Here is a 27,536-nt window from a genome sequence, read left to right on the forward strand (position 1 = left end):
ACGATATTATTGAACTACAATAAAAGAGATTAATAAGAAAAAATTTATTTTTTCACAAGGTTCCAAAACAAATTTCTTCTGTTCGTCGTTTATGTGATAGGTTAATCATTCGATGTACCAACTTGAACTTTTCCTATAACTTTTCACTCTTGTTTTATCAATTTGTTTACTGATGGATAATTTTATAAATTGTAAATTTATATTAGCTCAAAAATAACATGAGTAACTTTATCGAAAATCTATATTTTACAAGACATTACACTTTACAACAATCGAGACACATAAGTAAATACAATAATGATAAACAGCGTTCCATTTATATCATAATTTAATAATGACAATTATAAAATATGTGTTAATCGTTGGGAGGAAAACCAGTGTAATTTACATTTTATTAACAAAAAAAATCAAAGAATGATTTTATTATTATTAAATATCCATGCAATTTTGTCAAACTTAATAAATTTTCTCGTTTTAATGTTTTTTAAATTATCAGACATGATTTACAATTGATTCCTTTTAATAGATAGCATATCACATAAAAGTTTCCTGTTCAAGCTAAGCATCAAATGTTTTGATGATCGTAAGTAAGTCTTGGGATTTTTAAAAGCAGGATACCGCGTTGAAGTAACACCTCCAGTATGTCCGTCCTCCTTTCTGCTGCCCTCTTCTTTGCAAGTCCATCTGAAATTTGTTATTTTTACCAATTGCCCATTAATTTGGGATGCAGTTTAAAATGGCTGTACCTTATCGCTCAATGGTATTCTATTTACGCTGTCCTCGAGGTGGTCTGAATCGACTGCTTTTTGCAACGCAACCATTAGTCTATCCAACAAAACGGCTGCCCTTTTAGGAACTACGACCTGAAAAATAATTTAAGTTCAGATCAATGTAAACTTGGCTATTCAGACATTTAACTTTGTCGGGGGATAAAAACAGACTAAATTCATTTTTAACCTCTGAAGCAAATAAGCCTCGCAAATGAACTAACCCTCTGGGATCGGATTACATTTTTCATCAGGAATTATTTGTCGCACTAATGGATCATAATTTGCGAGATTCAGAGGCTGAATCAGGCAAACTTTTTATTTTATTTTATTTTTAGTAAATCTGGTTTTTATAAAGCTATATGGAGAAGTATACGAAAAGGTTGTCTTATTTAATTTAAATTTCATTCGGTTTTTCAAGGTTTTTTCTTAAAAAGGGCTAGCTTAAAAATTAAATCGTTTAAATCGTTAAAAATGAAATTAGGTTACTAAACACAACGCCTTTCTTACATTACATAACGATTTCATTTTATTTTTTATACAATTAATTAAGGTTTTTAGTTGAGATAAAAAGGTCAATGGATTCGAACCCACGATCTTCGCTTGATACGCCGCTGCTCTACCACTTGAGCTATCGTGACCTCGATCCACTCGAATTTCCCACCTCAATCACACTTTTTGAATTTTCCGTCCTTTTTGCCATTTTTCAAATGTCGTGTATCAATTTGATTCTCGACGACAAATAAAATGACCACGGAGAGCTTTAATGAAGGATACTTCATTTTAAACTTATTAAATTCACTATTTTCGTGGTCCACTTTTTATCTCAACTAAAAACCTTAATTAATTGTATGATATTAATTGGTCAAGCGGACCACGAAACTAGTGATTTATTTTTTATTATTTTAAATATATTTTATTATGCCAAACGAACAATAAAATTTGTTTTACATGCTTTTACATATTAAGAGGAGGGGATAGCCGATTTTTATGAAATAGATCAAAAAATAATAGACTCCTGTCCTAGCTTAAAGTAATTTAAATTATTTTAAATTTGGTTTTCTGCCTTTGTTGTACATATATTTCAAGATTATTATATACGTTAATTATTATTTTAAGATTATTGTATATGTTAACCTATTCGTTTTTTCACAGGATACGAAAATTGAAAGAGTGTAAAAAATGTAAAAAATTAGACATTAATAAAAGGTGACAAATACGAAAAGACAGTTCCAAATAAAGTACGCCGAACATATATATGAGGTAAAGTTGGGATTTAAGTACCATTTAAATCTCTTAAATACGCATCATATCAATAAAACAGAGTTTTTGGGTTGGATTTGTCTGGAGCATTTTTTCAACGATATTCCGCGTTCACTTAAAAATTGCACCTCTGGGTGTTATTAAAATTCAACTTTATTACAAAACTTTATTACAAGATTACACTCTTCTTACGGCCTTTGTCAAGAAAAGGCGTTGATTTTATGTCATTTGAGTGAGAAAAATAATAATGAAATCGAGTAGAACCTCTCAAACGTTTTCATAACTTTGAAACACCATCGATGTACAGGAAACTTTATAGTAGGTGGAGTAACTTTATCTTAAAGCCTTATCGGCAAGTTTTTGTGATTACAAATTAAAACAATTACGATCAAATCAACAAACCTCTTCAAACGATTATTTTATTTCTCCGATTCTAACCTATTTATAGAGGTCAGGTTTTTGCCATTACTATAGTTTGTAGGTTTTTGTGTTCTAAACTCTATTTTCTTATAGTAGATAAAAAACTGAGTTGCTTGATATGTAATAATACAGAAATAAATGTTCATCGTAGAAAGAAAAAAAATTTGTTAAAAGTTATACATTACTTTAAATATTTATTTATCAGCTCCTAGTGGCCATTTACAAGAAACTAGAAACGAAAAATGTAAATAAATTCAAAACAAGTGTATGGAAGCACAGATTATTTTTTTAAGTTGAACGCTAATATTTAAGAATGTTTTGCTATTTTATTTATCCATTGAATTAGTCCTAACAGGAACCCCTTCGCCAGGGTAGGAAGTCAATTCCATAATTCATAGTGGCTATTATAATTTTTTTAAAAATAATTACAAAAATGCTGTAAGTTAATGAAAATTTTAAATTCCGACTATAACAAAATAAAACTAAATACATATAAATAAGACAATAACATACAAAATAAATAATATGAAATGATTATTCGGAAATCGTGAGATGCGGTCTGGTATGACGGAGGTTTTAGAAAAACATTTTCTTTATCGTGTCAACGTTTCGATCTTTATTGAGATCATCTTCAGGGCCTAGGATTTACAAACATTGTTTAAATTTAACAAATACATGTAGGATGTGGAAAAAAGTGAATTTATACGAAAATATTTTTTTATTCAAACAAAGTATTAGAGAAAAGTAGAAATACTTTGATTGAATATAAAAATATTTTTTGCAATGTATAAATTCACTTTTTTCCATACATCCTACATGTATTTGTTAAATTTAAACAATGTTTGTAAATCCCAGGCCCTGAAGATGATCTCAATAAAGACCGAAACGTTGGCACGATAAAGAAAATGTTTTTCTGAAACCTACGTCACACCAGACCGCACTTCACGATTTCCGAATAATCATTTTTGGATTGTTGAAGTCGAAATTGTGTTTGTGTTCAAAATGGTGGGTAGCGAGTGCTGTAGTAATTTTGCTTGGCTTTTTGCAAAAAATATGAAATTACAGATCAAAATTTAAAGTAAAAGTAAATAAGTTAAAATAATAACACATTCTCCCTTAGTTTTTCCAACATTTATAAAGTTACCATTTGAAAACTCGCAGACGATCGCCAAATGGATCACAATTTTTAAACTTATTTAATAGACCGGTTATTCCGGCGACATATTTAGTCGAAGACAAATCTGTTCTGCAAGTTGAAACATAAAACAGCCCATAAAGTTAAGGAGTGTAAAACAAAACTGAAAGAACTTCTGGGGCATTGAAAAGTACGTTAAAAAGCATGCATGCAAATATCAGTAAAGCAACCGATCGGCGTGAATCCAACGAAACTAAATTCAAAACTTTAAGGTCAGCATCATATGATGAGAAATTAAGTCCAGATTTAACGAAAAGATATTTACGAACTTTAAATTTATTAGTTTCATGTCAGCAAATCTTGTACAAGGGGGACCACTACCTAGTATACTCCAGAACACTTCTGACCAAGAACTGGTTTAGAGTTTTAATTGCGAAGATATTTGTAAAGACAGATGTCATTATTTTTGCAAATCCAAGATTCCTATTTATTCTATAATTTAAAAAAAAATTAAAAATTTCTTCTATTCTAATAATGTAAAACTAGTGGTCCTTAAAGGTGCAATTATTGTTTAAGACAACCCCTAGAACTAGAATCGTATCTACCTAGAAGAGTATCTTCATTGGAATAAGACAAAGGATGCAGACACGAAAAAGAACCTGCTTAGAGAGGAGAAACAAATGTAGTGGCATTTATCTATGTTAGTCGTCGTGAGCTTATTAAGACTGCGCCAATCGCAGAAAGCACGGTGTCCTTCTGCAATAAAAATCATCTTCAAACGTCGTCTATTAATAATGTAGGAATAGTGGTTTTCGAAGGTGTAATTGTTGTTAAAGACAACTCCTAGATATAGAATTGTAATATCCCCATCCATTTGAATCTTTAACTGCCGGCACTTTTCCTAAGGTCGTATTAGTTAAAATTCCCTGACACCTTTTAAACTTCTTTTTACCTAAACTAAATATTAATCTTATTAAATCCCTTCAATTTTTTTAAATTGTCATATTGGAAAACGTCAGTGGTTATTAATGTACCGACTTGTGGACAGTATTCCGAAACTGTGGCAAAGGTCGTTCCACTCGACTTAATTAAGTAAGCGGAGACTTGACCTATAGCCGATCATACATCACAATATAGCGGGTCACGTTCTACTCCACAGAATTCCATTCTAAAGATCGATTAAGTTTAATGGCCAGCTGAAAACTGTTACGGCCGATTTTTGTAAATTTTCGACTTTTTGATCATTTTTTGTACTCTATTTTTTTTATAATTTGATCTTTTTACAACTACATGTAAAAATGTTGGACATACATTCACAAACACTAAAAGCATACAAACTTGACTTTAGATGCCCTTATTTTTCTTAGCAATTGTAAATTGTCTCTAACAATTCTGTGGGATCACGATCGCCTAGAAGTTGACAATCTTAGGCTCTTCTATCAGCCATGATGAGGCTTAAGATGACTTAAAGTTAATCTCGTGATAAGCTCATAAGTGTGAAGTCAACGTCAGATCACAAGAGTGCCGACAATTACACGTACAGTTAGTTGCGTGGCCATATGCTCCTCAGTATCCCATAAAGGTATAGTCCTTCAGGATTTTGTACCTGACGTTACAGTCAGTCCTTTTCGTCTCGTATGTGGGTTCTGTATAAGCCTTTTGTCCAGATGTAACATGATAATTGGAATCTATTGTAGCTGGGCTAGGTTTGTGACCTATGTTTAGGTATGGGTGGATGTGGGTGAGAGTACTATAGTGGGACTAGGGTTTTATCGGGTTGTCCGGAAAATAATGCAGGATTTTAAGTTTTCATTAAAAAAAATCTATATAAAATATTCTGTTTACGTTTACAGGATTACTCATTNGTATGGGAAATTATTTTGATTAAAGAACATTGCTTTAAAGTAACTAGTTTCTTTTTTTTTGTTTAATACCAAAATCCTGCATTATTTTCCGGACAACCCAATAGATGCCCATTTGGAAAAGATTGTAGTTCATGATATCGTACTATATTCGCTGAATGTCTGGGGTGCGGCAGTGAAAGTAAGGAGCTCATGAGGTTAAGATTTGATTATTTGAATAGTGGATCTTGATTTTCCATTCCTCGGAGCCAGGGTTTTAGGATGTGACAATCGTACTAGACTGGGCTGATAGGTACAAGTGACAATAACGGAATTATGTGTTGGTAATGAAACAAGATAAGGACACCCAAAATAACTCCAGCTAAAATTAATATAAGTAGAAATGTCTTGGATGATTTGGAACCATCTTTTGTGGGATAGGATTGAGGATAAGTTTTGCAAAACTAGAGATACATAAATTTCCAGGGCAAGCCTTATCTGAATTTTGTTTAAGTAGAAGTGAGGTTCAAAATTGACACGAAAATGTTGATTAATTTAGCAGTCTTAACTTGCTACTGGCATAAATCCGTTATTGTGAAATCGGCAAGCTGAAGCATCAGAAATGGTTAATTTATTATTCCATCGTTTTGTCGGAATGAATTGAATTCGACATGTGAACGAAAGCCGCGATCTTCTGCCAAGCCCGGAGGATCTGCATAAACCGAAATAATTGACAAAGTTTCTGAGGGTGATAATACCTCTTCCATCAACAGGGACAATGTCTCTATCCGAGGCAAAGTACAATTGCTCTGTTTGTCGCTATTAGATCCTTTCTAATTCCGTCATATCCGACGCCCAACTTCCTGGGCGAACGTCAGTATTTGTTTTTCTTTTCATTAGCCCAACTTGTTTATATTCCGTTTTCCCGTTGGTGGACTTATTGAAGCCCGCCGGTAAGTCACGTACAGGAGTGATTTGTCTTCCGGCCATCTTTAACGGAGTTAATGATTGTAACGAGTGCCAGTTTCAGTAAATAAGCGACACGTGATTCGACACTCAATGGACAAATTGTGCTCTTTTAATAGGTCTACGTTTATAAGTTGTACGCTTTTAGACTTTACAACAATCTCAGTGTAATCGTCTCTTTACTGAAGCGAGTCAACAAGTTGTTTTGTTAAAACAACAGGTAGAAAATGCTAAGCTATGCCTTGTCTAATTGTTCTTAGTATTTTTCTCGAAAAAAGTTATGTTCATGTTAACTGAGTATTTCAGGAATCTGATGAAAATGGTTGTGAATTTATAATTTAATGTACGCAGTGTTTTGCCGATAACTATAATTATACCTATTTAAATTTTATTGGCTATTCACAAAAGGAGGTCGGGCATAATATCTTACAACACATTTTTATTAATTTCTTACCATTAAATTGGAATTTTTTTAAAAGTCCATCTTCCTCTCTGTTATATAAAAAACAATTCATTACAGTTCGTAGTTCGATTGACCAATTAACATTTTTCAATTAATTAATATTTATGAAAGGTATTGGTTGAGATGGCAAGTTGGTGTCCGAGCGGATCGAAGTCACGAGAGCTCAAGTGGTATAGTAGCGGCGTATTTAGTCGAAGGTCGTGGGTTCGAATCCCGCCGTGACACTGACTTTTTTATCTCAACCAATACCTTTCATAAATATTAATTAATTGGAAAATGTTAATTGGTCAATCGGACCACGAACTGTAAAGGATTTAATAATTAAACTGAAGTATATCTTCACGAAAGCTCTCCGTGGCCATTTCATTTTCGCCGAGAATCAAATCCAATCACACGACATTTGAAAAATGGCAAAAAGGAGGGAAAATTCGAGAGGTGAGGTTGAGATGGGAAGTTGGTGTCGGAGCGGATCGAAGTCACGATACCTCAAGTGGTAGAGTAGCGGCGAATTTAACCGAAGGTCGTGGGTTCGAATCCCGCCGTGACACTGACTTTTTTATCTCAACCAATACCTTTCACAAATATTAATTAATTGATAAAAAACAATATCGTTTTATTCTTTTATCATTCCTGTTAATGATCAAAAATGACAAAAATGAAATGCGTTTTTTCTAACTTTTTGCTATAAGTTTGTCATTTTTTGACCAATTTAAAATCAGATTGCACCATTGTTTCTAGAGTAAAAAATCCGTTAAAATCATGCATCAAAATGTATAGGGCCTTATTTCAAATGTTGAAGTTGAACTAGGCCTGATGTATCCCATAAAATTTTTCTCCAAAAAAAAAAAAAGGTAAAAATTCTAAACAAGACTAAACAATATTAAACACGTATTTTTTATTTTTTTGATAGCGTCATTGGTTCATGAGAAATTCGGCCATCTAAAATGAACACGTATTTTATTTTATAATAATCATAGGTACGTGAAAACAGGTATTAATATTATTTATTTAGAAATCGTGAGATGCGGTCTGGTGTGATGTAGGTTTCAGAAAAACATTTTCTTTATCGTGCCAACGTTTCGATCTTTATTGAGATCATCTNAAAGAAAATGTTTTTCTGAAACCTACATCACACCAGACCGCATCTCACGATTTCTAAATAAATATCGATTAACGGTCACTAATCACCACACATTAATATTATTCTTATGATTCTTCCTTCTTGAAGGTGGGATAATAGGTCATCTCAGAGATGACCTATTATCCCACCTTCAAGAAGGAAGAATCATAAGATTAACTGTTGAGGTCAAAATATAAGAAAACATCATTAATATTATTGTTTATTGAAAGGGTGTTTTTGTACTTACAGGGTACTCGTCGTATGAAACTCCCATTTGTTGGTAGTCGGTGTACTTAGGAGCAGGGCTCGCAGAGGCTGGCACGAGCACTGTAAGCACCATCACCAGCCACCAACAAATCAAACAACTGAAAACAAAAATCAACGTTAATTTGAGTCGATTCGTAATTTTAGATGTCGTGGAATAAAGTCATAAAACCTCGAAAGATCAAACCGTCTAAGTAACCTACGAGAGAATTAAATCCCTTTGTGAGCCATTTTTGTCTAATGAAAATGAAGCCAACTAAAAGTTCAAAGCTGAATTTGCGGGTTAGAACCATTCTGGTTTCTATTGTGGCAATACCATACTAAAACGTAAAAAAACTCCCTCTTCCGAGTAAATTATTATAAGAGAACAGTAAATTTGATAAGTAATAATTCGTTGATATATGTTATCCCTTAACAGATGAAAATATAAACATAAGTTATCAGCAGCTATTTAGTATTTCATACGGTACCATTTACCTTCTATTGGAAGATCGCCCTAATTTTTGATATGATTGGAATAGTTAATCGTACAGGATATGATTGTAATTAAAGGTCATCAATGGTGTACCTTTCCTAATAATAAATATGATACGATAATGATTTATGTAATAACAGTCAATCTCATGGGGCGTTTGTGACCGCACTGTAAGGTAAAGGTCCCGGGTTCGAATCCAGCGGCTTACTTATACTTTCAAATGTTTTTTTTTTCAAAAACACCGGCACCCTGAGGGTTTATATGACCTCTGCTGTTGCGAACCCTCGTTACAAAAAAAAAAAAAAAAAAAAAAAAACCAGTGTCAATCTCGTCGTCGATACATCAAAGGTAGTTGGGCATCTTATTACCTGGACCAGGTCATAAAAATGATAAAAAGCATGTGAGAAAAAATAGTAAAATAACGACAAGAAATATAAATTGTTCGATAAAGCAAATTATGCGCTGTTATAGAAAAAAAACTGTTAGTGGGCTAGTGGAGAAAAAATCGAAATAGATAAAACTAATAATAATTATGAAAACCAATGCACGTATGTACGTCATATATGAAACAATAAGTAGCTAACAAATGGAAAATAATTAAATTAAATTACGTCAAACTTGATTCATACAATTGAAATATTTATTAAATTTCTCTATTCTCGCTTCATCATAATTTACCTTAATAAAAGGTTTTTGGTTAAAAAGTCAAAACTTTTCACAAAATGTTTTAGGAAGTGGCTTCCTTCTAAGAAAGCGGACTGGGCGAATGGCTTTGATTTATTATGATGCTAAGAAAGGAAAAACTTTCTCGGAAGAGGGTGTGGATCATACAAGGCCTTTTGTTCTACACCCACCTTTCATGGTAGAGGTTTAGTATGTTAATGTTTTATGATGTGCCAATAGATGTCGGGTTATTTCTCGTTAGCGGAAATTTTTTATTTCTGGATATGAAAATAAGTAGACTGATTAATAACGTTAGCGGAAATTGTTTATTTCTGGATATGAAAATAAGTAGACTGATTAATAACGTTAGCGGAAATCGTTTATTTCTGGATATGAAAATAAGCAGACTGCTTAATTGCAATTGTCGTACGTTTGGTTGTTTGTCCTTACTCCCCATCGGAAACAAAATAAAATTAATTAAAAAACGATTAAATATTGTTTTATATATGTACACAATTATTCTCTCTCTCTTTATCTGTCTATCTATCTTTCTATTTGTCTATACCTATCTATCTGTTTATCTAAAATCTCTCTTTCTCTCTCTGTCCTCTCTCTTTCTGTACTCTCTCACACTCATTCTTTTTCCTTCCTTTTTGTCATTTCTATCTTTCGCTTCCTGCACTACCTCCCTCCTCCCAACTCACTCACACATACACTCTCACTTTCTCCCTCTATCCTTAAAACTCTCTCTGCTTACTCTTTTCCTATCTTTCAATCACTGCTCTCTCTCTCTCTCTCTCACTCTCTATTCTCTATTTAACTAAAATCTATCTCTAATTACTCTTTTCCAATCTTTCATTCTCTTCTCTCTCTCTCTCTCTCTCTCTCTCTATTTTTCTGTCTCTATCTTACTATTTACCATATTTTCCTCTTCCCTCACCTCTTCTTTTTCTCTCAGTATTCTCTAACTAGCTTTTTTTTTTCTATTTCTCCTTTCGCTCTATTTATCACCGGCACTATCTTTATAATTTTGCCATTGTCTCTATCTTACTATTTACCATCTTTTCCTCTTCCCTCACCTCTTCTCTTTCTCTCAGTATTCTCTAACTATCTTTTTTTTCTATTTCTCCTTTCGCTCTATTTATCACTGGCACTATCTTTATAATTTTGCCATTGTCTCTATCTTTATCTTTTCTCTCCTCCACTATCTCTCACCCTTCGCGTTCTCTCTCCCTCTCATACACTCATTACATCTCTTATAAACTTTATAAAACGCTTTATACCAAGTAAATCCTCGTAAAGTTTTAATAACCTTTCCATCGAGATCAAGCATTTACCTCTTTTGTTCGGAATCATTCATTAACAGAAATTTGCCAACGGAAATAAATAATTAAAACGACAGCCGTCGTAAAAAAAGAATAAATTTTCTTCTTGTATATGATGCCGTTGATTAGCTTTCCTTCCGGTGTAAAAGCTGTTTATTTTCAAAGCACCGCTGTGAATCTGGCCCTAAATGAGTTACGGAAGTTAACGTTCATCTTAGTAAGGTCTGGTGGTAGATTTTCATCATAATATAACAGGAAACAGTTTAATTATATCAAAAGTCCTAAACCAGGAAAACAAAGGCTCACGACACTGAAAGCCAGTTGTCCACTGGTATGACTCAATGAGATGTAGACATTTTGCTTGAAAGAATACACAAAATGGCAAAATCAAGAAAGTGAATAACATGTGATGGTCGAAAGGTAAGGGTTAACTTACAAACGGGCTTTTTTTTGTCAAAAACAGACCTGAGATGTGACGTGGCATTTTTTTTATCGTTTAATAAACACATTCATTCTAAACCAATCAGAGTATTTCAGTTTCAATATTTTTGTATTATTATTGTAACATGGTTTTATATGACAGAACTTTTTACGAGACAATTTGAGTTGGTTTTGTTGGATGATTGGTACAAAACTAACTTCGAAAAATGGGAACACCAAGCATTTTATATTCATTATCGAAAGGCAAATGGCATTAATAAAGAAGGGCACAGTGGAAAAACGATGAGGGTCCATTTTTTGTCAGAATCGAGATTTCACCGGCATCTGTTAGCTTGTGACATTAACTATTAACTCGCCATATGTGGCTAAGGAAAACCAATTAGATTCCACTAAAAATCGCTTGAAAATGGGCGGCACAGTGGAAGAACGATGAGGATCCATCCCTCCGACATTTAAAAATTCTTCAGCAGTCAGAACGCTTATAATTTTTTGTGACTCATGTGCAGAGCAAAATAAAAATTATACAGTTCTGCGATTCCTTCACCATCTCGCAACAGAAAAAGGGAAAATGTATTGTATGAAAGTTTTCTTTCCCATAGGTCATAGCTATCTGGAGTGCGATAGAGATATGAGCATGATTAATCAAAAATCCTATGTAGATATGCATCAAGAATGGAGGGATGTGATTGGTCCGAGCAGATGCAAACCCTAACCGTTCACTGTTATCGATTGTATGAGGGAATTTTTCAAATCGTGGACGAATTACTTAGTACCGATGTACAAACCGAAATGACCCATACCCACAAGAGCGATGTTTGAAGTTATCTCTTACACACCACAGTATATACACCACCGCACTTCATTCTGTGGAGCTTATAATAAAACCAACGTGTTGTGGGTGCCACAATGGCAAAAAAGGGGAAGAACCCCGCACCAAAACAGCAGCTTGGTAACTCCTACGATGGGCCCCTTATTAATTTGGATAAATATAATGACTTGCAACACTTTACAACGTTCCTCACTAACGAAGTTGCCAGGATGTTTTACAATAATTTGGTCACAGATAGAACTGCCACAGAAACTCAGGGTGATGTTTATTTTGATTATGAGATAGATGATAAGTAACGTAAAACTTTTTAGCTTAGAGCTTTTTAATTATTTTCAGTTTTGTTTTTATAATAATTAATCTAAAATTTTGACCATAGATATCATTTCAGAATTTTCGTTTCACTTGTCTGTTCATCTTTTAAATTAATAATAACATTTCGTAATCATGATATTTTCTTATTCGTTCCTGGTTTCGAAATGAGGGTTTAATGGTTTTTGGATCATGAGAATTACTCAGAAAGAACTCTAAATGTTATTACAATTATTGAATCAAACATCAAAAAAGAAACTATTTCACCAGTAGTCTGAAACTTTAAATTTAGTGTTTCTAAAATGTTGAAAAAATGGAACCTCATCATTGTTCCACTGGACTCTTCTTATCTTGTTATATTTTTTATGTTACGTATATCTTAATAGCATAAAGCTCTTTGTTTTATATTTCCATTTTCTTTAACCTTGCTTAATGGAGGTTTGTATATTTTCTTGTGTCGAGAAGTTAGTACCTATTTTTTAAAGTTACGCGTTACGTAATAATACCAAAAATCCTGGAAGTGTACGTGGAGTTGTTCTATATTATATTGTATTATATTAACTCCCCATTATATATATATATATATATATATATATATATATATATACATATGTATTGTAAAATTACTGAAAATTATCTATCTATTCAATATCGAGAATTTGATTTGATTGACAAGTGGGATGGGATTTTTGATGGTTTATCTTGAAAACTCAATATGGATGAGATCAAAGGGAGCGGGTAGAAGTTAAGGTGTTGGAATGTAATGGATAATCAGCTGTAAAGGAGGAGAAAAGTAAGGGAGAAAACGTGGTTCCCTGAGGGACTAAAATGCCAGCTAAAATGGAATAAATAAAATACTCAATGATGAACTGGTATATTGCCTATTTTGTAGTATTTACTTTCCGTAGCATATTTATTTTATTTTTATTATAAATTGCGCTTATGTCTCGCTTGTGGCACTAACTTTTCCATTTCAACCAAGACCATAAAAAGAATAATTAATTGAAATAATTATAAATTGCATTAAAATTTATTAGAAATTACTATATTTTTTTCTGCAGTTTAGAAAAGGAAGAGCCTTAGATTGATTGGAAATATCGATTTGGATTACAAGCCCTAGGTACCATACCGGATCAGACATGACAACGAAAACTACTGGGCAGTATAGTATAGCAGTGTGCTAATCGCGGAATACAAATTGGTTATTGGAGATACAAATTTAGGGGTTCGATGATGGCGTGTAGGCGAAGCAGTGTATTTTCAAGAACAATAATGGTTACTCTAAATAGAAAATAATGCCATTTATCATCTTAGTTCCTTGTAAATTATAACCGTCGTAGTGAAACTAATTAAAAATATAAAACTAAAAGGTTTTATAAAATTGAAGCTCCGGGTTTAGGCTTAAAAATATTTATAAAAGCCTACAAAAACAGACAAAAAAAGGGCCAAATGTTAATAAAACATTAGTTGAAGATATGAATGAATAAATTATCACTTTTGTCAAATTGTACGTTGGATTTTTAATCATTTCGACGACATGTATAGTTAGCAGTATCTAAACAGTTTTCTTTAAACAGTTTAACTTTTCTTTATTGTGCTTTAATCACGAGTTTTTATTTTATAAACACTCTTTTAAAATTTGATCGCTTTTCTTGTAAATTTCCTCATGTTGTTTCTGTTTTCTGTCCAATAGATTCACAGTAAATATGTAAAACGATTTAACAACTTATTATCTCTATTTTATATTTACTTGTTAAAAGTAAAATATTTTGTTTAAAAAATGTCCATTTATCTTGAGCACTTTTTTACCGCAAAATGAGCCATTATCATTTTTAAATGACAATTGTAATGTGTTATTTTTTTAATAAATAAATCGACTTTAATTATGTTTGTGAAATGTGTTAAGTTCATTTTGTGTGGCGAACAATGCGGGCCAGATGTCAACTTCGTTAAACCAATTGATTCAAATCAATTAGATATTCAAAACTAATAGGGATTAAAAGTTATTATTCAAAAGTAAAATTTAAAGCTTAGCTATAAGAGAAATTCACTAGTTTTCGTGGGTCGTTTGACCAATTAATATCTTTTAATTAATTAAGGTTTTTAGTTGAGATAAAAAAGTCAGTGTCTCGAGCGGGATTCGAACCCACGACCTTTGAAAAATGGCAAAAAGGAGGGAAATTTCAAAAGGTGGGTTGAGATGGGAAGTTAGTGTTCGAGTGGATCGAAGTCACGACAGCTCAAATGGTAGAGCAGCGGCGTATTTAGCGGAAGGTCACAAGGTGACACTGACTTTTTTATCTCAACTAAAAACTTTAATTAATTATAAGAGAAATCTTTCTTTCTGTTGACAATGTCTAAAATTTTTCATTTTGAACTGTCTTTGTGTTACGATTTAGCTCGAGATTGTAATGAAACTGTTGATTTTAATAAAAGTGAACCTTACTGGCGCAGATTTCTTTGGGTTTGAGACTTTTCTTCTCTAACTAGACGTCAGTACGATTTTGCAAAAGACAGTCAAAAAGTTTCTAGTTAGAATTAGTTACAATTCTGAATAAGATTATTATGAAATTTTGGTTTTGCTACAACTAAATACTTACTTTGAGTTTACAAGGAGCTTTGATCGCCTCTAACCCGCCACAAATGAAACTTCACAATATAAAATGTGCAATATTATGACAATGTTTAACCACGTGTATAAGTATCAATAAAAATTTATTCTGGCAAATTTCTTTTGATATGATCATCTCTAACTAGCCACTAGTGAAATTTTGCAGTAGATATTATCAACAGGTTTCCATTTAGAATTATTTACAATTTGGGATGTGATTACTAAGAAAATGTTGATTTTGATACTAGAAAATTTTATTTAGGCGGATTTCTTTGGCTTTGAGGGCAGCTTTGATCATCTCTAACTAGCCACTAGTGAAATTTCGCAATAACATTGTCAAGACGTTTTCATTTAGAACTCTTTACAATTTCATGTGATCACTACGAAAATGTTGTTTTAATACTAGAAAATTATTATTTTGGCAGATTTCTTTGGATTTGAGGCCAGGCTTGATCNGCTTTGTATATTAAAGCTTTGATCGTTTAACTAGCCACTGGTCAAATTTCGCAATAGACATCATCAAGAAGTTTCCACTTGAACTCTATACAATTTGGGATGAGATATTACGAAAATGTTGATTTTGATACCAGAAAATCCTTACTCTCGCAGATTTCTCTGGCTTCGAGACCACCTTTTGATCGTTTCTAACTAGCCATCAGTGAAATTTTACAAACTGAAACGTTTCTGAGATCACGAGTAGCTTTAACTTACCTTAACCAACCTAACTAACTGCTTTATTCAGTCACAGCCACTTTTGATAATAATTAAGAAGTTTATTATTGTTACGTGTAACCCGTTTTTGATGTGTTGGGTTTCGATCGTTTCAGGCTAAAAGGTCAATTATTATTACGCTTAAACTTTATGCGTTAGTCTTTATATTTTTCTTCATACCTTACAAAAGAGAAAAAATCAATATATCCTGTCTTCAACAGTTCATTAAATTTTCAGAAAACCAATTTTTCTCATTTGCATTATTGAAATAAAATCGAGAGTGTGAAAAGGACGAATGCGGGTTTTGAAGAACCGAAGATTCGCATTATTATTATTGTTATTATTATTAATACATATAATGACCCGCATAACATTATTTGACAAGCTTTAATGACTGCTGGACTGTAAAATTCGAGAATATTCTGAATTGACTTTTAAGAATGTAAATCTACACCGTCGATTTTACTGTTAATCAGCAATTATTTATTACCATATTTATTACCATATTGTATATTACCATATATAATAATATTACCATACATAACAGTCCTGATCCCTCAACTTGCTTTTTCAGACTACCAACTCTGCCGAGCAATGGCGGAATTCAGTGATACAAAAAGAGTCCATACATTGAAATATGTTTAGGTTTTAAACATTTATAAGATTTAATGAAAATTAAAATTAATTTAACAATTTGTACTTTTCGAGTTTTATTAATGTGTGTGTGGGCTTGAAATGGGGTAATATAATTAATAAAAGACAAGTAAACAATTGCACACAACAAAGTCACTGACGTATTACAACAGAATGTGGATTGTAAATCAATAAAACCGGTTGTAAAACAATATTCGATAACTGTGGTAAATACAAGCCCATTGAAAGAAATATTTAAAAATTAGAAATCACTTATCTCGCGTCCCCCTTACGTTAGGCAAAGGTTTACAAAAGGCTTGTGTTCTAATCCGTTGACCGTAAATATTATACACTTGATAACAATGGATAAAATGGTTGATTAAATTTATTGTATTCTACGTCTAACCCAATGTAAAATTTGTGATCTGTTAATAAACACGCTCGTTGCTTGTCGCGCATCTGACATGTCTCAAACATGCATAAAATCAATCACGGTTGATGAAGGATCGCTTAAATAAGAATTTTATTATAAATATAAACCCATTATGTTGAAACTTTTACAATCCAATACTTTGTAGGTTATTAACTTCGTTCTTGCAAGCTGTAACATTTCCCCTACAACTTTAATCCGGATAAGTTTTTTTTCCAAACTTGTTAGAAGAAATGGAATTTAGTGCAAAGTAAGTTTGGTTCAAAGATGAATACCTACTGAGCAATTATGTTGGGTTCAATACACCTTCTCCACGTGTCTAATTCAACCTTTTCCAACTCAAATCAAACCTTTCCTAAATAATGTTAAAATATTCTCCAAACAAATGAGCCTTTTTCGATTCCGAACCCATTCAACCTTTTATTAATCACTTTTTCTTTTGTTAACTCAAATTTTTTCGTAACTTTTTTCGGTATTGATTAACTTTGGTCTGCCTATTCTCGCTGTGTCTATCAGACGCGTTTCAACATTTCACCTTTTCAGTGTTGGGTCTGTCCAATAGAATAATAATGTTTTAAAATCATATTTAGATCTTCATGTATACATATTAATAATATGTAATACACTTTCTATACAAGTTCACTATTTTTCGTGGTCCGCTTGACTAATTAATATCATAGAATTAATTAAGGTTTTAAGTTGAGATAAAAAAGTCAGAGTTACGAGTGGGATTCGAACCCACGATCTTCGGCAACATACGCCGCTGTTCTACCACTTGAGATATCGTGACCTGATCCACTCGGACATTAACTTCCCATGTCAACCCCACATTTTGAATTTTCCCTCCTTTTTGCCATTTTTCAAATGTCGTGTAATCTATTTGATTCTCGGCGACAAGTGAAATGGCCACGGAGAGCTTTAGTGAAGTATACTTCATTTTAATTCATTAAATTCACTAATTTCGTGGTCCGTTTGACAATTAATATATTACAATTAATTAAGGTTTTTAGTTGAGATAAAAAAAAGTCAATCTCTGGTAGAGCAGCGGCGTATCTAGCCGAAGATCGTGGGCTCGAATCCCGCTCGTGCCAATGACTTTTTTATCTCAACTAAAAAGGAGGGAAAATTCAAAAGATGCGGTCGAGATGGGAAGTTGGTGTTCGAGTGGATCGAGGTCACGATAGCTCAAGTGGTAGAGTAGCGGCGTATCAAGCCGAAGGTCGTGGGTTCGAATCCCACTCGTGACACTCACGTTTTTATCTCAACTTAAAACCTTACTTAATTGTATTTCAATACAAGTTTAATTTAAATAAATTTTGTCAAACAAAGGCTCTGCGTTTAACTGACTACGAAATTTCAGTCAACGTATGGTCAGCAAAAACAAAGGAAAAACGATCTCAACTATTAAAATGTATTAAACGAACAAACTAAAAATTAATGAGGTTGTTCAGTCAAGTTCCGATCTTTACATGCTGGAGCAGAATTTGTTTTACCGATCCATGTCTGAACATAATAAAGGATCTGGTGTTATCCTTTTTTGGATTTTGAATATATCGTTTACACCTGCTGATTTTGAGTATATAGTTTCACTGCTGAACCCGTAGCCATACTCAAAGCTATTTACGTCATTTACGTCGCCCGTGCCACCTTAACAATCTGTTCCGACTCTCTTTCAGCACACACCTCACTAAAATCTCTCTAAATCCAGATATCTAGGATATTCTTATATAGTTAAAACAAGATCAAGACCAAGGCGTAACAAACTTATTTAAATAGATTTTTGACCAAGCTGGCATAATTGAGAAGAACTCAAATTTCCTTGAAGACCGACTCAGTCCTAACATTGCCAAGGACTGTAATTTATATTACAGAGTTTCAGTCCTTGGCAATGTTAGGACTAAATCGTTCTTCAAGGAAATTTGAGATCGCCTGTAGACATATTTAAGATTGCTTTGCCCTGATGATGACCTTCAAATAGATTGAAAGCTATAGCAGTAACTACTGAATTTGGTTTCTTCTTCATGACCATACTTTGATCCAGAGTGTTCGTGAGTGAAAAAGTGGTCGATTCTACTAACATTGAAAACAGATAATTGAGACGGAAAATACATACAGAATTGCAAAAGAGGACGTTGAGCGCCAATGCCGTTATTTTAGCTCGCCTGGGAGGCCTGGGGCATGAATGGCGTGTCTGCACACGAAATGAAAACCCTCCTATAAACATTCCCGTAAACAAATCCTTTGTTGTTGGCTTCGAATCGGTCACACCCGGCTCACTCATAGCTTATCGAAAGAACACTTAAACCAACTTGTATATCTCGAATTTATCGTATCTATTTCCCGCACAATAATTGATTGTCCTGTATTTATATCGGAATACCACCAAATTTTCAACGACCACCACTCTATACTAGACAAAAATTCTATATCAGTAAAAATTTTGGGGCGTCAGTGGCCGCAACGGTTTAGCCGTTCACTGTAAGGTGAAGGTCCCGGATTCGATTACAGCGGCCCTGCATTCGAATCCGACATACTTACAAATGGGCTTTTTTTCAAAGACACCGGCACTCTGAGGGTTGATATGACCTTTGCTGATGCAAACCCTCGTAAAAAAAAATTAAATAAATAAAATAAATTAAAAAGTTTTTTCAATTTCTCAGCAGACATCCAACTTACAGATAAATTGTAGTATCATATCTCCTCAAACCTTGTTTCCATTTGGGGCGTTGCACAGAAAGAGGAAAAGCGGACACCCTGAAAATCTTCCGAATCCTTACGAATTTGTATAAGTTGGCCAGAAATGTTCTTGAAATGTCTAACCAGTAATATACAAACCGTAACTGTAACCTACTGCCGCTGTACACTGGAGTGGATAGAGGTAATAATAATTCATAAAATTATTTTTTGGAGATCAGGAGATGCGGTCTGGTGTAACGTAGGTTTACAAAAACATTTTCTTTATCGTGTTTGGCACGATATATTATATTAAAATAAATTAAAATATGGGTTTTATTAAAGAAAGGTACAATGTGCTAGGTTTGACAGGTTTCATCGCGTATCGGCTTAAAATAGATAATGTGGGGCTTAAAATTAAATATATAGATATTTAAAGGGGAGCGTTAAAATATTAGTGAGTCTGTTTTAAATTAAATGATTATTTGAGTAAGGATTGTTTACCAATAATTAATCGAAAATGAAAAAGTCACGGGGCTACGGATGTCCCTTGATTGAGAATGCCTCTCAGGACCCTGAGATCAAAGTATCTCCAGTGAGCTGAGAAGTTGTCGATGGTTACTTGAGATCAACCCCTCCACGATAAAGCTCAGCGCAAATTGAAATGTTTAAAAGGTTTAGTCGCGAGAGATCCATGGGGTTTTGCCTGGAGCTGCCTTTGTACCATCGAATTCAGGGCTTGGCTATGATGGAGTCCAGGCTGTGCTGATGACTCGCTTATTATTGACCAGTAAGATGACTCTAACTGTTTTACCAAAACAACCGAATATATTTTTTAATTCATTATTAGTGCATGTTTTTGTGTGGTTGTGAATAGTAACATACTTAAAAACCATAACGTAGATCGACAGAGAAGAATCTAGGAAGAGTATGAGTAAACAACACCCAGCATAATTCGTTGGAAGACTGACTTGACACGTCTGGGGGCAACGAATTTTATATCAGAAGGGGGTCAAAAACCCTAACAAATGTCTTTTATATCCCGTGTTTATGTTTATTTTAAAACAAAATCAGTATAATCCAAAATTGCCAAAACTATTTTTTTAAAAGAAAGAACGGCAAAATCAATCTTTAAATCTATCAAAATTCTCAAGACGAAGAACGAAATATTGACGACGAGTGTAAAATGAAAAGCAGTTTACGTTCAATTCTAATGATTTCAGTGAACTCATTGTAGGTTTGATGAATGACAATTGAAAAGGCAAATTTACCCCCTTCCCACTTAGTGGAGACAGACAGAAAACCAATACAAAGTGCTGAAGATAAATCCTTAAAAACGGGTCACACAGAGTTCCTGACCTAGTTTTCTTGTCAGAAATTGTTTTTCACTTTTCTTGAGAGGTTTGGCATACCTAGACGACAAAAACAAACATTTTCTCTCCTTATATTCCTTCTTTCGAGATTGCCGTTCAATCATAAAGTAATTATTTTATTAAGCATAACATGCAAGAAAGATATAGTAAAGTAATAAAAGCAAGCCTGTTGGGTGGTTTCAAACGAATATAAGTTTTAGACACATTTACACTGACATTACCTGAGCAAATCAAAATAAAAAGACTAATAAATTGTTTTAATTGGCTTTCAAATTGTAAATTTAGGAGTGTACTTTTAGACGAGGTCGGTTAAATAGGCTGTAAATTCTTTCTAAGCTGACTGGAAAAACTTTATGGATTAATTTGGACATGGACGCAAAGACGTAAATCGGCCTTATAAAGAAAGAACTTAAAACCAAACGAAACGCCGAGGATGTAAGTCTTCTCGTGAAAAAAGAAAAGAATCTTTTTTACAATAACATCTTAATACAAGATAAACCTAGTCATGCGACAAATCCGTCGTTTGTGATGTTTCTTTTGCTCCTCCCTAAAGTACCCGTGACATACTCATACTTTGTGCGCCGAGAGATGAAAATATTATCTTTTTGTTCGTAATTCATCATTCATCGGGATCGTTTATTTACGCTTTTCGCACCCCTGGTTTTCATACCTTTTTATTATGATCTCTATAAGAGGGGAAAATATCAAAACTACGTCACCTTGCCTTTCCGAAAAAAAAAAGATTCTGGAATGTTTTCTACCCGGGTGAACATGTTTTATCGGAAAGCGATGCCCTACGGACACGGATTGCCGCTTTTATATACACAATTTGCAAAATTTAATTACACTAATATATACATTTAAAAAATTATATAACAAATAGTTGAAAAACTATCAGCGTCGTTGATTTAAAAGTGTTCCATTAGTAAAAATATCATTCTTAAAAATTCATTTTATGTTAAAAGAAAATATATGTAAAGGCTCGAATTGTGAAATATTCTGATGCAAACATAAACACATAATAAAACATAATCTTTGCAAAGCTTTACATTTTGTTCGATGACCAATAACATCTTTAAAAAAATTAATTACAATTAAAATAAATTTGTGGTGTATTGTAAGAATAAATACGTGCACTTTTGACTGAAATTTTAAAAAAATAAATTTAATCTTTTTTAACGTTGTATAGTATATCTTATACTTTATTGGATATTAGGAACAGGAATTTCATTTGAACTCCTATCGTCATCACTTTAAAATAAGTCAATTTAATTATAATTTAAATTTACCTTTTTTGCTGAGAACGTATGGCCTTCTGTATTTTTTCTGGTTAATACGTTATACTATTTTACAAATAAGAATTTCACATTAACTTCTAAATGTAGAAGTTAAAAAATGCTAATTTACGGATTACCTATTTATATAAGCTTTTAATAATTTTTAATAAGCATTTAATAAGCTCAATTCTGTATACGTATGTACATGCCATACACACGAGTAAAAAATAAAACTTAGGACTTTTCAAGGCTTGCCGAAAAACCTACATTGGGTTTTTAGTAGTCCAGGGTCACAAGTCACAGTTCCGGAAGCTAGAATCTAGGGGCTGTCAACAGCTAGGTCATTTCAGCCTCAAATGCAGTTTTTAAAACTACTCCACTTATAAATGCGTTCTTTTTTATTTATATAACATTCACACAATTAGGGTAGTATTCGATATCCTCCATCACTCATTACACGTACCTACTGTCTATAACTAGTCAATTTGGGACTCAATGGTGTATTCAATATTAGACCCTCTCAAAACAATCACACTAATAAATACATTCACTCTCAATATACACTCACAAAAACATAAGACGTGATAACTATCAAGTACTCAATCCTAATTTGTTGAGAATTCTGAAAAATCTAATTAGGATTAAAAGTAAAATATGTAAAAATATTAGCAGCCTAGTTTAAACAGTTTAAGAGTTTTATAAATCCTTGGATAGCAGGAAAAGGAGTTTCATATCAACTCCTTCCAACCTAGAGGAGATTGAGACAATAGAGTTTATTCGGTGAAACTGCCCTGCAATATCTAGGACAAGCTATGGTACTTACGAAAGCTATTGCTGAACAATGAAGAGTTTGTACCCTGAGAAAAATTCCGTTCTTTATTTAATAAACGAATATCTTTCCGGAAAGCAGAGTTCTGAATTATTAGATGATAGATTAAGAACTAAACAGTGATAGTTCTACAAAATCCAAAAAAGACTATCAACACAACTTAAAACAAAAATAACAATAATTGAAACAATTGGTTAAGGTGGATGAGAAATATAATTATAATTGAATAATTGAATTTAAATGTGTGAATTTTCAATGTGTTCAGCGTATTCGTTTACAACGCTATAAACTAAATTTTATAAACTCTAGGATTTAAACAAGTCTTCCCAATACAACCATAAAACAAATACTTTTCTAAAAGCACATAAATACAGGGTGTCCAAGTTCGTTCTGACGAAACTCAGGGAATCGATTCTACTCTTCGTTTGGAGCGAAAAATGCTCAGGAGAAAATTTTCGGAAAGCTCTCTATTTTGATTCGTCAATTTAGGATTTTTCAACTTTTCACTACCTTACCACATAAAATCGCTTACAACTTCCAAAATGTTGAGACTACAACAAATCCAATTACACCATTTGAAAGAACGCTAAATTTGCTGTAAGGTACTTCTATTTGCAATAATCTGAATGACATAAAATGTTAGCCAATGTCAGTTGGAACATGTCAAAATTACAAAATTTAAAATTTTGGTCATGATTGCACGTTCTACTGAGGTTACAAAAAAAATACCTACAACTTGTCAAATTTCACAAAAACGTCTTCATCTAATATGCTTTACGTTGATATATCCAGGTTTTTAAATAACGTTCTAGTAGAGTTGAAAAATAACCTAAATAAAATAAGAGTTGTAACCTCAGTAGAACGTGCAATCATGACCAAAATTTAAAATTTTGTAATTTTGACATGTTCCAACTGATATTGGCTAACATTTTATGTCATTCAGATTATTGTAAATGGAAGTTTCTTACAGCAAATTTAGCGTTCGTTGTAGTCTCAACATTTTGGAAGTTGTAAGCGTTTTTATGTGGTAAGGTAGTGAAAAGTTGAAAAAACCTAAATTGACGAATATCTTCAAAAAAGAGAACTTTCCGAAAATTTTCTCCTGAGCATTTTTTGCTCCAAACGAAGAGTAGAATCGATTCCCTGAGTTTCGTCAGAAGGAACTGGGACACCCTGTATAAGGATTATTGGTTTTGGTCCAGTCCTATTCGATGAGTGTAAATATCTTTGACTCAAATTGAATAACTAGAGTCAAAATTAGTTCATACGATGTCCAGTAGTGTTAATTGTGTTATTCCAACAAAATAAGATTCAACAAAGTATTAAAATGTTTATACGTGCATATATATACTCACAGACAAACACATCGACTATAGTATTTTGTTGTTTATTTCAGGCTGTATGTACTTTTATCGTTCTATTAATTACGACATACTTATTTTAATATAAACCAAATTAAACGAGATCAGTAAAATTTACGAGTTTTAAGTAAAATCAACAAAAAGAAAAAATTTAAATTATTTAGATGTAATGGTTAGAAAGAAAATTCACCAAAACCATGGAAAATAATTTAATGATAGAATAAATTTAACTAATGATTTAATACATAGTTTTCCTACGAAGTTTTAGTTTGCTTGATAATATATATTTTTTACTTTATAATATACAATAAAATATTGTTTATTTAAAAAAATACCATTCAAGTTTCAAAGAAAAAATTAAAATTATTTAGTTGTAATGGTTAGAAAGAAAATTCACCAAAACCCTGGAAAATAATTTAATGATAGAATAAATTTAACTAATGCTGTAATACATAGTTTTTGCTCTCAATAACACATTAAGAATAAATTGATCCAAAAGTAAAAAGTTAGTGTATATGCATATGTTTGCTGTTAACTTGTAAACTGAAAACTTTTCAAAATCATTTGTGTTACCAATTTTATTGAATTTTCGTAAAGTTATACCAAAATGATGTTTTCAATTTTTAAATTATAAAATTATTCCTTAACGTTCTTTGTAAATATCCTAAAACAATTCTTACCTTAATATTAATATAAAATCAGAATGTACTTTAGTTAGACACTATGTGAAAAGACATTTTCTAAGATGAAGCATGTATAATTCCAATACAAGTCTTTATTAACTGATGATCATTTGAGAGCAACAATTTGTTTTAAGTATGATGAACATGCTAATAAATATAATGAAAGTAGGAATACCACCTCGAAATAAAAAAAAATATTTTGCTTTATGATATATATTGTTTTACTTTATAATATATAATGAAATATTGCTTTTTTTTAAATACCTACTAAAGTTTCAACCTGGCTCACCAAACCCGATTTGGTTTACGGTTTCTTACCTTTTCTAACAAAGTTTGCCGAATTGCCCAATTACAACTCTGCAAAATTTTTGATACAATGTCATGACCACAGAGAAAGAAATCATAATTGGTTGAGAATAACCTAAATAAAATAAAATAATTGGACAGTGTGTAAGTGTTTTTATAAATCAGCTTCATCCTTAAACAATAAACGAAGTATGCTTTATGATTACTTTAATGTAGAAAATATGAATTTCATTCCAACCTCAGAATTCAAACATTCATACCAATAAAACATTAAAAAATCTGTGTTGTACTCGTTAACTGCACTATTAATAATATTTATAATAATCAGCTTTCTTTTTCTTGTTTCTTTTAACTGGAAATGCAGTTCGAGTCACGTTGCAGAGTCTCCTCAGCATATTTAAAAACCTCTCGAATGTGACTTTAGAATAAAAGGAATAGAGAAAAATATGCTTTCTTACTTCAAATAAGACCTCACACAATTTACAATTTGATGTAAATTTTTCAAAAGCCGATTAGAATTAAATAATTGGATTAGTTGGAATTTACAATATTTATTTTGAATTATGACAAATCCAATTGGAATTAAATAATTCGACTTATGTGATTATGTTTTTATCTTTATTTGATCATTGAGAATGGATATTACGTATTAATAATTTCTTGGAGGTAGCAAATAAGAGTTTCAGTTCCTATGAATAAAATTTAAACAACTAATTTTATAGTTTTCTGTAAATGTTATTTTTATTTCAAATCACTAGATCTCTAACAGAATTAACTTTATTGGAATTAGGATTAAATAATTAGACTTATGTGTCGTAGTTTTGTTATCAGACTAATCGGTCACAGAGCTATAAATGGAAATGTACAAATTGTTGGATTTAAAAAAAAAGTTATTTCAGCGCCTAACAATTTTTATATTAATTTAATAATTTTTGGTTTTTCAATTTTTGTCTATTAAGTTTTATCGGCATGATCGAATAAAAATGTTTTTCTCGAATTTTAATATCAGGTACATTGTGCGTTTTTTAGATGACTAAACTTACACCGAAGATGGTGAAATGCCGAAACTCGTCTGAATTAACAAAAATCAGCGAGGATAGGCAGACCATGATGACAGGTAACTAAAAAACAATAGGTTTATTAACCCCCAGACCGCAGGAGGAAATCTCACAATTGTCCGGTTTGACTCGTTCGGACAATGAGACACTGCGGAAATTTTAAACGAAAGATATATGTGATAAGAAGAAAACACCATTTCATTTCTGTGCAAGCGTAAAATAGGAAATATATTAAACATTTTCTTAGCAGTAAATATTGCAAATTTTCAGTCATAAGGATAATTGGTAATAATATTTTGGAAAGTATAATTTTAAATAAAACAGTGTTACTGATAATCAAAATAAATTTAAAATATTTTTTTTTTCAAGCCAGCCACGATATCTTTAACAGTAAAATTATTTATTTTGCAAAGCTGTTTCTCCCTGAAGCGTCTCTTCTGGAGAGAAATGATACGTTGTGTTGTTGCCTCTTACCTGATTTGGTTCCGGTGGCACATCGCACTTGGCTGTCGGTCCTTTTCTGCCAGTTTCATATGGGAGCACATACCCCGAGTGTAACAGGTGGGGTGGGGGCGAGCCGACAGGCGCATCGATGTCCTTCCACTCCTTCGGCTGTGCCCTTCTCAAGGACTCGTTTGCTCTGGAAATGCTACGATGAAGAACGCGATGAAGAAATTGTCTTCGATGTTGCAGAAATGACAAAGACACGTTTTCCATTTTAGGAAAGTTGAGTTTTGGAACTAAACAAAATTCAAGCACGGATAGGCATCGATTTGGAAGCCAATGTTCCAAAAGATTGCTTATTTCTATTAAGCTTAATCAATACGTTTGTAAAACAAAAACTTGTTGTCCCCATGGTAAGGCATCTTTTACAGCCGAAGAATATTTCCTTATGCAGTGAAATCAATTCCAAGGGACAATCATGGTGTTACTACATTTGTCATCTTTCTGTAGGTGTCCTCTAAAGAGAGACTTTTATCATATGATAACACACAACAACTTAGTAGTCTTTATATGTAGATATGCAGATGGTAATTTAGATTTAGATTTTAATGGCTTTACGATCTTTTAAAATTTTCTCTCCTAGAGTTTTGCTAAACTTGAATTTAGCAGTTAATGTTCTTACATTATTTCTCCTAACCTTTCCTAATAATTATGCCCATCTATTCTTTCTTTTAAATTTAATCAGCGGGTTGAAATAAATAATAAACACTAAAAATTGGGGACCGCGGTAGCCGAGTGGTTAGCATGAGAGACTCTCACGCCGCGGTCGTGGGTTCGATTCCCACCGTCGCCTCTGGCCCTTTTTT

General features: G+C 32.6%; 1 protein-coding gene and 1 non-coding gene across 2 annotated transcripts; one reads left to right on the forward strand and one right to left on the reverse strand.

Moving 5' to 3' along the window:
- On the reverse strand, positions 1 to 26,779 carry LOC106662452. The gene is made up of 4 exons (XM_014386551.2): positions 26,701 to 26,779; positions 8,223 to 8,340; positions 747 to 863; positions 1 to 684 (listed from the first exon to the last, which is right to left on the reverse strand). The coding sequence occupies exons 1-4, from the start codon at positions 26,769 to 26,771 to the stop codon at positions 604 to 606; spliced, it is 387 nt and encodes a 128-aa protein (XP_014242037.2). The 5' UTR covers positions 26,772 to 26,779; the 3' UTR covers positions 1 to 603.
- On the forward strand, positions 17,841 to 17,913 carry Trnad-auc. Its single transcript has one exon. It is a non-coding gene; the product is annotated as a tRNA-Asp (tRNA).
- Positions 26,780 to 27,536: the final 757 nt, after the last annotated feature.

The sequence above is a fragment of the Cimex lectularius genome, unplaced genomic scaffold (assembly GCF_000648675.2).
Source record: "Cimex lectularius strain Harlan isolate CLEC.00 unplaced genomic scaffold, Clec_2.1 scaffold43, whole genome shotgun sequence".
NCBI classification, from domain to species: Eukaryota; Metazoa; Arthropoda; class Insecta; order Hemiptera; family Cimicidae; genus Cimex; species Cimex lectularius.

What these genes read in the sequence shown, in the direction of transcription:
- LOC106662452 (XM_014386551.2), bottom strand. Translation starts at nt 26,771, where the DNA reads ATGTGCTCCCATATGAAACTGGCAGAAAAGGACCGACAGCCAAGTGCG. An exon ending in TGCCACCGGAACCAAATCAG is followed by an intron (nt 8,341 to 26,700) that starts GTAAGAGGCAAC and finishes TTTTGTTTTCAG; the next exon opens with TTGTTTGATTTGTTGGTGGC. An exon ending in GAATACCATTGAGCGATAAG is followed by an intron (nt 685 to 746) that starts GTACAGCCATTT and finishes AACAAATTTCAG; the next exon opens with ATGGACTTGCAAAGAAGAGG.